At 24.7% G+C, this 13,232-nt stretch overlaps 1 protein-coding gene across 1 annotated transcript in view; it reads right to left on the bottom strand.

The window, feature by feature from the left end:
* The window catches only part of LOC107438055 (serine palmitoyltransferase 2), a 38,565-nt gene that overhangs the window by 19,116 nt on the left and 6,217 nt on the right, over positions 1-13,232 (bottom strand). Inside the window, exons 2-4 of the mRNA XM_043045009.2 lie at positions 8,381-8,545; positions 5,834-5,988; positions 1,552-1,697 (exon numbers count right to left, since the gene is read on the bottom strand). Coding sequence (XP_042900943.1) covers positions 1,552-1,697; positions 5,834-5,988; positions 8,381-8,545 — 466 coding nt within the window. The remainder of the gene's footprint in view (positions 1-1,551; positions 1,698-5,833; positions 5,989-8,380; positions 8,546-13,232) is intronic.

Below are 13,232 nucleotides of genomic sequence, written 5' to 3'. Positions count from 1 at the left end.
CACTGCGTTTGATTTTTTTTTCTTTTCACGATAAATTTCGCACTCAATAAATTCTTTTTATTCATAAATTTTATCATTAGGGTTTTTTTTTTTTTTTAAAATTCCGTTGATCTTGCCTTGTTCCGGGTTTTAATATTTATGCTAGTGCCTTTTTTAACTATCGTTTCGGTTCGATAATTTTCAAGTGTTTTGATTTAGATTAATAAGTTTTCCTTTTATTTTATTGTTTCCCCCCCGTTTAATTAGGTATGAAATATATTGCGTTATTTAATCATTGGTTTTGTTTATATAAGTTAATTTAGGAATTGTAATTATTTTTAAAAAATAAATATGAGAATTTTGTATTTTTTAAACTTGTTTTTCTTGTCTAAACTTGTAAATTTTTTATTCTTTTAAATGTTATATTTCTATCATTTTTTTTCTCTTTAAAGTTAGGAGTACCTTTCTTTTTTCTCTTACTTTATGCATTACACTTGTCGGTATTGCAGATAAAGTTCGATAAACAAATTCGTAAATTAAAATCCATATTAATAAAAGTGTAAAAAAAAAAACATGCAAGAAAATTTCAGCATATATTTTGAAAAGAGGGGAGGAGTGGGGGAAGGAGGGGAGGGCCCAAGAACGGCTATGCCTAGGGTCTACGAAAGGTATAATCCGGCTCTGGCTTACATTCATTAGTTAGTAAAATATTAAACAGTATAGAATAAACTATACAAATTTAAACTAAGTAGTAAGAGCACAAACAATATTGGACCTTTACTAATATTATCACTTCAAAAAGATAATTTAAAAATTTTCCTTGAAAAAAAAAAAGAAAGTGTAATTAGCAACAGAAAAAAAAAAGTGTACAAAGTATTGAAAGAAAGAGTGTATTCTAGCAAGGCTGAGAATTGTAATCATAACTTATTTGAGAGTGCAATCTGACTTCTAGACAAAGGGAAACAAATAATACTTTTGGCTACTTCATAGACAGTCTTTGGAATGCTAATGAATTTATTTAAAAGAAAAGTAGGAAAGCAAGCATTAAACAAAAATTGCAACAGGATATAGAATTGTAATGAATGTATATTTGGCAACACTACTATCAGATAATAATGAACGACTTCTAATTTTTGGCCAGATAAATCTTATTCTATTTATTTTTCAACTATAGCTTTATTTAGAACGATCAAACAAAATTAATTTAAATATTTATTATTTAAATTAAAAAAAAAAAACATTCAATTTTGAATGCCTCAATTTCTTCATGTTAGGAGAAATATATTAGAAGAGCTTTAAAGAATGTTTGGCATATAAACCTTAACGCTAATTTTTTCAAATTAACTGAAATGCCATTATTTTATTTACAACCTTTGTAATAAAGTACAAAACACACACACAGAAAACAATATACAGTCGAANTTTAAAGAATGTTTGGCATATAAACCTTAACGCTAATTAACTGAAATGCCATTATTTTATTTACAACCTTTGTAATAAAGTACAAAACACACACACAGAAAACAATATAGTTAAAAATAAACTGTATTGAAATGTCCCATCATACTATACCCAGTTCATGCCTAGTGCTACAAATTGCAATTCCATGGTTCTGTATGGCTTTTCTAACAGGCTCAGCGCATTTTCCATTATTTTCTGCAAAACCAAGGTAATTGTATGAACCCATGTTAATGACATCAAATGATTTACCAGTGAACCTACAAATATTTCAAGGAAAAAACAAAGCATTCATAACTTAGTAGATAGACAGAATGTCACAAAAGATTTTAAAAGGTTCCCTTAAAAAAGGAAAGGTATTAGACTTACTACATATCAGGGTTCGTTGATTTAAATCAGCTTGATGTAAATCACGATTTAAATCAAATGGTTTTTTTTAAAAAATCATTGATTTAAATCAACTGATTTATATCAATTTTAAAATCAATACATATATTGATATTAAAAGTTAAAAAACAGTGTTTTAAATTATTGATACTTTTATTATTTTCTTTTCTTAGTTTTAAAGATAATATTTTAAATAAATTGCTGTGTTAATTAATTTCAGTTAACGAAATTACTTTCTTTCTAGGTGTGTGTTAAACTCCAACACATTTGAAATTACATTTTTAAAAATCTTTTGATTCTTGAGATTGAAAGTACAGATTAAAGTACACATTTAATGCTATTATAGACTTGCATAGCTGTAGAAAGTAATTAATAGACATGAATTTCGAAGAAAAAAAGTTCAAATAATCTTAATTAAAATTCTACCTTTTGATTGAAACATCATGGAATAAAAACTACACTATATTTCATTGGTGGAAAATGTATATTTCTAAAGTTTGAGGTTATATTAAAAAGAAAAAAAAGGCTATGCCAAAAATAGAACAAAAAGGCTAATGAATTCAGATATTTTTTCCTGATATAGTGTCATTCTTCCCTTTCAAAGACTGTTTGAGGCAGTAGAGTCATTAACTGGTAACTGGTATTTTTTTCTCGTAATATGTTTACAGTATCTTTGACATTATCAGATTTTCTATTAAGAAATTTTGTGAAAAAAAATTCCAATGAGTGCATAAATTTTTTTTAGCTGATCTATTTTGATATAGAATAAAAAATGAATATTTTAATATAAAAATATATAAATTAAATATTTATTTATTTTTTGATGAATGACTATATTTATAAACACAATCTGTTACATTTATTTTGTCATATTAAAAATCAAGAGAAAAAAAACACAATTTTAAATTAAAATTATGATTTGCTAATTGAAACTTTAATTTAATAGTTAATGAGTCTGTCCAAGCCAAATTTACTACTGCTTAGGGTATCTTCACAAATTCAAATTTGGAAATCAACAAAGGAAAAACAATAGTTTCACAAAATACTTTTTTTTAAAATTTTATTTTTGTGTTGATTTTTTAATATTATTATTAATTTTCACTAATTATGTCTAAATTTTCACAAAATAAATACCTCTCAGAAAAACTAGACAGACCACTTTCATTAAATTCTCTATTTCATCTAGTCTTCAAATTTCAATTATGTATTTGTTTCAAAATGCTATGCATTCAAAGCTATGTATTGTAATGAAAAATTATATTAGTAAGTCAGAGCTTCTAAAATATTCTTATAATATTGTTTCAATATTAATTTAATTTTGATTAAACATTTATAAAGTATTTTTAATCATAAATTAAAGTTCTTACAATGTGTTTGAATAAAAATTAAAAAAATCACGAACCCAGCTACATATTAAAATAATCGATCTACAGAAAGTTAAATGAGTACTATTTTCTTACTTAGAAACTAATAAATATTTTCGAATATGTTTTTTTTTTCTTTATTAAAATGGGTTTTATTGAACCTAGTTACCAATTTAAAATTCTTTTTCTCAATGAAGAAAAAATGTTTAACATATCAGTTTATTGTATAATTACTTATATAGAACAAATAAAGATGGAATGGATGCCAACTACTCGAACTAAAACAACTACAGTACAGAATCTGTTATCCGGAAATCAGAAAACCGGAAAACCAAAAAAACCGGAACAAAATTCGATAAATTTTCCCGCAATTTAAAAAAAAAAATTTTTTTTTTCCTCATAACATTTTAGGATTTCTTTTTCTTTTTTGAAAGATGTTTACCTTACCATCATTTCAGAAATAATCATTAGTGTATTACCTCATCGTTTTTTCTTATTTTTAAGATTATTTCCAAATATATATATATATATATTTTTAGTTGGGTTTAACACTAAAAAAACGGCTTTTTGTAGCGATTCAGAAAACCGGAAAAATCAGTTATCCGGAATAGCAATAGTCCCGATTGTTCCGGATAATCGGTTCTCTACTGTACTTTTAAACATTTCTCAATTACGACTGCACAAATCTATAGTATGTAAGCACAGCAAATTAGTTTATATTTTTTAGACTTAAGATACCCTGATCCTTAAAAGATTTTAAGGTTCAAAATAATAAGTTTAGAGACTTGAAACAATGACATAATATTCCTTATTAAAACCCATCTTTTGTTTTCTTATCATAGTCAGTTTCAATAATTCCATGGTTACAATACACTTCGATTGCTTTTCGTATTTTCAAACTTTTTTTCATTGATAAATATTTAATTTTTTTTCTTCCAAAAAATTATATGGGATGTTTTCAATAGCCTACTATTATTATGTATATACGAAAAAGGATGAAAATTACAAATGTTTTATTCAAAATAAAAATCTAAAATGTAACTGACGCTGCATAAAAAGACATGGATTAAAACATATTTTGATTTTGAAACTCTTCTATAAGTAATAATGGGATTATTTTTTTAAATTGAATTAAAAAAACTTCAAATAAAAAGGAAACGTTGAAAGTACACATGAAATGACATACAGAAAGTGGCAAACGGAGAAAAACTCTTATTACTAATGTTATAATTTCTATGAGACAGATGTTACAAATACCATCTATATTAAAATTTTAATAACCTCAATAATGATTTTATATCTAAAATACAGGGTATCTGCTACATTTTAGATTTTCAAAATATATGACTTAACAAAGTTATTATTTTCTCTGACAAAAACAGAATAATAAATTTAAAAAGCATTATAATATTAATTAAAATGATAGGTATGACCAATACTGTTATACTTTGCATTTTTATATTTATTGATTTTAAATTTAAAAAACAATAAAGAAAGAGTCGAAACAATAAAATAGCTGAGCAAATAATTTTTTCTTCTTTTTTTTCAGCAGAATTATATTCCAAAGATACTTTTCTTGTTCACCAGAAAGGAAAAAAAATACTCATGATTTTTTTGTTCTTATTTCGGAATAAAAAAAAATTCGCCAATGATTGGCTTTCTTCAGCTAGAATTTTAAATTGATAAAATAAACAGGGGTGATTGTGAGCCCAAGTCAAAATTCCGGAAAATTTCTTGAGTTAAAAAAAAAAGTTTAAATTGAAAAAAATTTAAACAAGTTTATTTTTCCTTTTTCTCAATATTTCTTAGTTTACTTAAAATATATTTACAATTTTACACATACCTATACCATTTACACATACCTATGATGACCTGGAGAAGTAATTAAAATTTGCAAATGTCTTTTTTTCTTGAGTTTATGATTATAACAACTATTTATTTATAAAAAATTTATATTAATCATGATTATAAGCTTATAAAGTATATCTCTGGCTCTCCCTTACAAACAAATAAAATAAACTGTGTTTTTAAGTTCCACCTTTGAAAATTTGATTTCTGGAAACTTCTGTGATCAATGATTTTTTTAAACGTCTGGACCTTCAATCTCCGAAAACTTCCGGATCACTGTTAGCGAAAATTTCGGAAATCCGGATTTTTTCCGTAGCACAATCAGCCCTGAATAAAAAATTAAATAATAATAATTCTGAACTCACAGAAGTTTAAAAGATACTTCGCTCCAGAAATTACGTTTTTTCCTTCATTTTTTGAAAAAAAAACACCATAATTTTTAAAGAACATGATATAATCTTTTTATATTTTAATAAAATATGACTCTGAGTGGGGATTTTGTTACAAATTCAGATATTCGGAACACCATGAAATTGGGGGAGCGGAATTCCATTTTATATATAAAAAATTTTTGCGACCTAAATTCATGACTTTTTTTTTAAAAAAATAGTTAAAATCATGACAAATTTTGTTCAATACTGAAATTCATGACTTTCCAGATGCGCGGATACCCTGAAAACAGTTTTTAAAAAAATCTAAGAAATTTGTTGATGTAGGGATGCCAGTACATGTTTATCTTTTGTTATATTGTCCTTAATATCATGGAATTACATGAATATACATAAATTAATACTCACTGGAATGTCAGATTATAATCATGAGTGACTCTCTCCTTCATTTTCGTTAGAGCACCAGGAACACTGCATATCGGCATATTCAAACAATCTCTTATCCGCATATACACATTTCTAGTATAGAAGCTCTCAAAACTTTGATACAAGGACACATAACCCTAAAACAAAAAAGTGATAGATTTCAGGGATGAGTTTGCTAAAAAGCTGAAAATAGAAATCCAAAAATGTTGCGTGCAAAACAAATTTTAAATAGAAAAATTTCTGAAATATGAGCAAGAAATGTATGTTAGAAGCTAGAACATTATAAATATTTTAATAAAAAATATTAATAAAATTATCAAATTACGAACAATGCTGAATAAAAATAAATTTTTTTTTTTTTTTAGTTTTGTGTGAACTTTGATCTTGATGTGAGATTTTTAAATCACATGAATACGAATTTAGAGATTTTGATACGAATTTAGATACGGTAGATTTTTTTAATCACTTGGATACGAATCGAGATGCATAATTTTAAATTGCGTGGATATGAGTTGTGATGTGTAATTTTAAATGGGATGAATATTCAATCACAATATGATTTTCAAATCCAGTGAGTGCAATTTTGAATTGTATTTACATATAGGTACAAAAATGCATAAAAAAATGAATTATTTTCAGAAGTTTGAAAATAAATAAAAAGCAAAATTTTCTTAGAAATGAGGAATTTCTTAGAGGGGAAAAAAAAGGCAGAATTCTGCCAAAAAGGAGAAAAACTCGTCCTTGTTGATTTGATGCAATCAAATTTTAGAAAAGAAAAAAAAAAAAAAAAAAAAAAAAAAAAAAAAAAAAAAAAAAGTGATAACAAATAAAAAAAAATTTAAATGGGAATTTTTTTTTTTTTAGTTCTGCAGAATAACTATTGTTATTTTAAGCTGATTAACGTAAGTTTGAACTAAACCTGATTTAATAGGTCTGTATTTATAAGCTGAATTATGCAAAAATAAAAAATAGAAATCAAAATATATTAATATTACTTATTCTTATTTAAAAACAATAATTTAGCTAAAATAGTTAACCTTTCAATCTAAAATGTTTAAATTTATTATTTAATTATTACAAACTAATCGATGAATAAAAAATACCAAAATTATTTTTGTTTAAGCTAAAAATCTTAATATTTTAAAGACAAGGAATTTTTCAGTTTGATATCTAATGAAGTGTTAATTAAATTAGTCTAGATTAGAACACATTAATGAAAAATAGTTACTCTAAGTTACTCTGGGCAGAACAAATCTTTCTTCATTACTGAACTAATTAAATATTTAATAAGTTTTAAAAGGAAAATTAATAAGTATTTAAATAAATATAAAACTTAATAGGTATAGTTGAAATATGTTTATTACCTGCAGATTACTTTACATACAGCTAATTTAAAATTTTCACTCGCTCTGCTCTCACCTACTTCTAGTTTTTTCTTCTATTTATTAGTCTATTTTCAAATATTTACATACATCCACCTTTAATTATTATTTTTCTATTTAACCTTCATTATCAATAAAAACAGACTTTAAAAAATTCACAACATAGAATATATTTATAATTAAGCAGGAATCTGTCCAGGGAAAATTTACTACCGTTTAAGGGTACCTTCACAAATTCAACTTTAGGAAAACAGTAGTTTCACAAAATACTTTTAATGAAGCAAAATTAAAGATTCTCCTCTCCGCCGCTTAAAATTTTGTTTTTGCAAGACCTAGTCGAAAATGTTCTCAGAATAGAAATAACTTTCAGTGCTAGTACTGTTAAATGCATGTTTTTATTAAATTCAAGTTGAAATTTAACTATGGACAAAGGTTTTTATCAATTTTTAAATTTGTATAAAATTTTAAAATAGCAAAATTATTTTTGAATATATGGGAAAATTGTATAGAATCTTATCAGTCATAAATGATTTTTATTTGTAGTGACAATTTTTGAAACTATTTTCTTACTTTACCATATTTTTGTGTCAATTTTTTAATATAATATTTAATCTTCACAAATCATGTCTAAATTTTCACAAAATAGGTACCTTTCAAAAAAAACCTAGACAGACCCCTGATAATATCAAATAAAAATATTTTAGACTCAATTATTTATTTTTAAAAACTATTGGTTAAATAGTTTTTTTTTTTTTTTTTTTAAATCACAAGATTTAAATCATGAATCACAATCCCTGGTTGATTGCCTAAGTGAACTTGGAGGTGTATTTCAATTTTTCGTTAAATGAATTATAATTTTATAAACAAGTTTAATCTTATATGTATAAATTGCAAAACAAATTTCAAGCCCAAATAAGATATTTCTTAAGGTTTGAAATCTGTTATGCATAGAAAAAAAAAATTCAGAACTTGTAAGGATCTGTAGAATGATAACCTTAAATATGTTGATGACACATTTGATGACATTGTTACAAACTTCATGAAATAAACTTTTAATGTAATTTTTTTGTTTCAGGTGGAAGTTACTTTTTTCCAATTACCAGACTGGTTTAGAATTAAAATATTTTTAATTCAGAGTGATACTTACTTCTCTGTTAACTTCTTTAGCCATAAAGTTTCGTTCCAACCCAATACTACGTAATAAGTCTCGGAGGTATCCAAATACAGTAAGGACAGCATAACACAAATATATATATAAAACAATTATAAAAGGTGTCTCTTCAAATTCTTCTTTAAGTTGCTTGACAGGCTTCTAAAGATAAGAAGAAGAGATCATTCATTATTTTCAATCAACAAATATTTGACTAGACCAAAAGATAAAACTCGCTAACTGCTTTTTAGACATTATGTGGGAAAGAGGAAAAATGATAGAGTAATTTCACCGCCAAGGGACAGTTAGAAATAACTTTACACAGTTTGTTTTCTAAGGTTATGAATAAAATTTTTTCTATGAATTTAAATTTGTATAAAGCTGTTTTAGGTACACATACTTGCAAAATATATTTTTAACAAATATATAAGTTTCATGTATTACATGTGACATAAAAACTGAGAAATGATCTTACAACAAATCAAGTTATCTAGATTTTTTTAATAAAAATTAATATATTAACAGAAATTAAACTAGTATTGTGTTAGCAGTGAAAATATGAAAAACTTGATGACAATATTTTTTTTACATAAGTGCAGTGAGTAAGTTTAGCACCTGAACTACTTATATACAGATAATTATGAAACCAATTTTCTCTTGCTTTAATTTTAGAAACCACACGAAATAATATTAATAATAAAAAATAAAGTTACAGTTGCTTTTCATTCGATCTTTTGAATATGAAACTTTTTTTTTCTATTATATATATATATTTTATTTCAATATGCATGAGCTTTTTTTTGAAAACTTTTTTAAGAATAACTTTAAAACATTGCAATTTTAAAAATTGTTATAATAATGCACCAAAATATTATTCAGCAATAAAAATAGCCAAATACTGATTAGAAAATCAATTAGTGATTTTTTGAAGCTCTTTTGTCAAACAAAAATATAAAAACAGAGTTCCTCTGTCTTAAACTTGAAGTTAAAGGGCAAGTCAATGTCAACAGTTGGGCAATGTCAAGTCTTGCCCAACTGTTGCCATTTTGGCAAGAACTTTTTAAAAAAATTATTGAAATCAATGAATAATTTTGAATTTTAGCAATGTCCAAGCAATGCAGCCTAGGAGTAACTTTTCAAATAATAAAAAAGAAATGAAGCCCTAAACACTCTTCTTTTTTATAGACAAGAATAGCTAGTGAGAAATATAATGAAATTTTGTACTGTTTTTTCACGTAAAACCAAATATAAAATAAGGATTTAAAAAATTAATAAATAAAGTATTCAACAAGAAAAATAAATTTTAAGAAACAAAAGATAGTGGAGCACCCAAGTACAATTTGTAAATTGTATGAAACCTGCTCCAGAAGCACCCATAATTTTACTCATGAAAATGATTTTACTATTGGTGTAATCTTTGACTGATAAATAAAGATTTATAAATCAATTTAGTTTAATATTTTTTACACATTAAATTAACCGCTTACTTGATTATCCCGAGTTAACTCGGGTATGTTCTCTTAAATAATTATTAACCCGTGTAAACTAGGGTATAGCAGAATTCGTCAATACGTTTTGTTTTATCACGTTTTTATTGGGCAGAAAGCAAAACAAAAAATAATAATAATCTACTGTGATTGGAAGTTCGCCAATATTTGTTTGAGAGTTTTGTCATTCTCGGGACTGCAGATGTGTTTTGTATAATTGTATATACTCTATATACAATGGTTGACGAATTTGTACAGAAAAAAGGGTGAAAAAATGGCGTTTGCAAGTGAAAGTAATGCAGATGATTTTTCAGATGTGAACATATACAAAGACTAATATTTAACTTTTTTCATTTGCCCGAGATAATTTGGGATAGTAAACTAATGGTAAATTAAATATTTTTTATGCATAAAAAACTTAGAACTTGTGTATTATGTTTTGTTTTAGTTCCTTGTACTTATTAATGAAATAAAAAAAATATGTTGATTCTTTGAATTATTTTTTTCTTAGAAATGTTTAAACCAGGGATGGGAAAACTACGGCCCGCCGGAGGATTTTATCCGACCCGCGGATAGAATTTTTATTTGCCGATCAGCGGCAAATATAAACAATATACATCCATTTTATTGTCGACTATGTTTAAAATTATTTCTGTTTTTCCTTTTTTAACAAAGTACTGATGACATTTTTACTTTCTCTATTTTTGTTCTACAAAACATAAATTGATGGAAATAGTTAGNTTAACTTTTTTCATTTGCCCGAGATAATTTGGGATAGTAAACTAATGGTAAATTAAATATTTTTTATGCATAAAAAATTTAAATTTGAACTTAGAACTTGTGTATTATGTTTTGTTTTAGTTCCTTGTATTTATTAATGAAATAAAAAAAATATGTTGATTCTTTGAATTATTTTTTTCTTAGAAATGTTTAAACCATAGGCTAATATCAGTTTGGTGAAAATCTAATGAAAAATAAAATTTATAAAAATTATCATCTCAGGAATGCCATGGGCTATAAAAATCATTAAAAAATATAGTCAAATTATGATATTTTGAGAAAAGCTGTAAACGAGATCAGTAACTCTCCGAGTTACAGAGCATGGCTAAAAGGGGCCTAGAACATGGTTTTGAGAATCACTTTTGGTTGTGAGCCATATGTTGTGCCTGTTTGCATTATCTAAAAACAGTTCCACCTTACTCTACTCATTATTAACTTTTGTTATTATTAAAAATAAAAAAAACTCCAACTGTGGAATTAAAAAGTAAAAATGCCTCTAAGAAAGAAAGAAAAAATACCCAGCTGTTAATTGTAACAAAGCACTGAAAATAAAAAACTTTACAACTTCCCTGTTAAGCAATAAAAGTTAGATACTACATTAAAGACAAATAAGAAGTTAATTATATTTACTAATGAGCTCAGCACTAAAGCCACAAGACATAACACAATAAATTTCTAACCCAGGTCGCATATTTTAGAACAATTAAATAACTTTTTATGAACATATTTTTTAATCTTAAAATAGCTACATAACTGTAGTCAGTTAGAATCCCACTTTCTATCATGATATCAGGCAGAATATGAAATTTAACTCACTTATATGTTAAAATTTCTATAATTGCTATTATCACAATAATTTCTCATGTTCACTAATTAGTAAATTATTAAACAGCATAAAACCTATGACAAAAATTTAAACTTAAAGAACACATGCCTAAATTAGATGTTTTCTAACAATGTCACTAAAAGAGAAATTTGTAAGTTTAAATTACAAAATAAAGATATACATTTATAAAAATATAGTTAGGTTTAACAAAATCAAATCAATTAAGAAAACAATATAATGGATACTAAAATGAATTCGAAGACTAGATTTTATTTTAATATATACATTTAATTAGCATTTTTCTATTACTATTCAGTTATTTTTCCGTTGAACACTTAATAACACATGTTCTTTTTAAAATATATGTATAAATTAAATTAATAACTATGACTGAATGTGTTTTTCACGTAATACACTAATTTAGGAAAGAATTCTTTGATTAAAAGAAAAGAGTCTCAAAATTAATTGCACAAGGAAGTAAAATATACATATTTCTCCAAATTTAAAAAAAAAAAAAATTGAGATTTAAAAGTGTAATAAAAAAAAAAAAAAAATTCTATAAGGAATTCTAAATTAAATATTTCCTAATTTTTTTCTTGGGTCTGAAAAATTTCTCAGACTTTTTCCAGGTTAAGACAACCTGGTAAGAAAAATACTTTTCTACAGTATTATTCAAAAATAATTATTATTATTATAAATAATTACAGACCCAGTAATGATAGAATCAAATAAAGGCAACAAAATTATACTAATATTTATTTTATTACAAAAAAAAAAAATCTAAATATAACCTACACTTACAAAACTGATAAGTTTTATAAAATTAACTAATAAAATTTTTTTTTAAAAAAAGAAAAAGTTTTGTAGAAAATTGAAAAAAAAATTTTTGAGTAAAAATATAAATTAGGAAACAAGTACAAAAAATAGTGGTTACTCTTATATTTACTTCAGTAGTTATTTAAAAAAAATTAAAAATTTATTAGGCACAGACTTTTTAACAACAATAACAGTTCACTAAGTATTAATAAAATGAATAAAATTTATTTTTCAATTTAATAAACATGATTTAAAAATATTTTTTCAAAGAAAGACACATAAATATTCAACTTAAAAGTAATATACTATGATGTGTTAAGCACTACCTAAAATGAAAAACAGTTTGACATTTATAATAGCTCTTTCTCAACCAATTTAAATATTATGGGAAAATGTTTGAATTAAAATATATTAATGAAAATTATCCTACCATTACAAAGTTTAATTAATATATAAATAGTTTATAATATAACTTTTATACGTTATACCAAACATATATAATAGTCTACAGAGCTCTCCCTAGGTATAAAAAAGGGCCTGGTGCTTTCAAACAGAAAAAGGCATTTTGAGTTTTGAAAGGGCAGTCACTTAACACTGTAAAAATATATCAAAATGTGCAATATCATTTAATAACTGAATTTTATCCTCAAAAATTTCTAAGTCACCCTCTTATACTATTTTATGGTATATTTCAAAAAGTAATTTTCACTCATTATCTAAATAAAAATTTGTATTTTATAAATAATATTTAAAGGCATGCTAAGAGACAATATTTGTGCACATTTAAAAAAATAATAATAATAATAATAAGCTAAAATAATTACTTTTTGATAAAGAGCTTAAAGAATTTTTTCTATAATTAAAAATACTGATTATATATATTATATATATATATTCCAAAGCAGGAATAGAAGTTTATTAAAAAGCTTTAGAATAACAA

The sequence above is a fragment of the Parasteatoda tepidariorum genome, chromosome 9 (genome assembly GCF_043381705.1).
Source record: "Parasteatoda tepidariorum isolate YZ-2023 chromosome 9, CAS_Ptep_4.0, whole genome shotgun sequence".
NCBI classification, from domain to species: domain Eukaryota; kingdom Metazoa; phylum Arthropoda; class Arachnida; order Araneae; family Theridiidae; genus Parasteatoda; species Parasteatoda tepidariorum.
The sequence above is the reverse complement of the archived record's forward strand: the minus strand, read 5'-3'. Positions and strand labels throughout refer to the sequence as shown.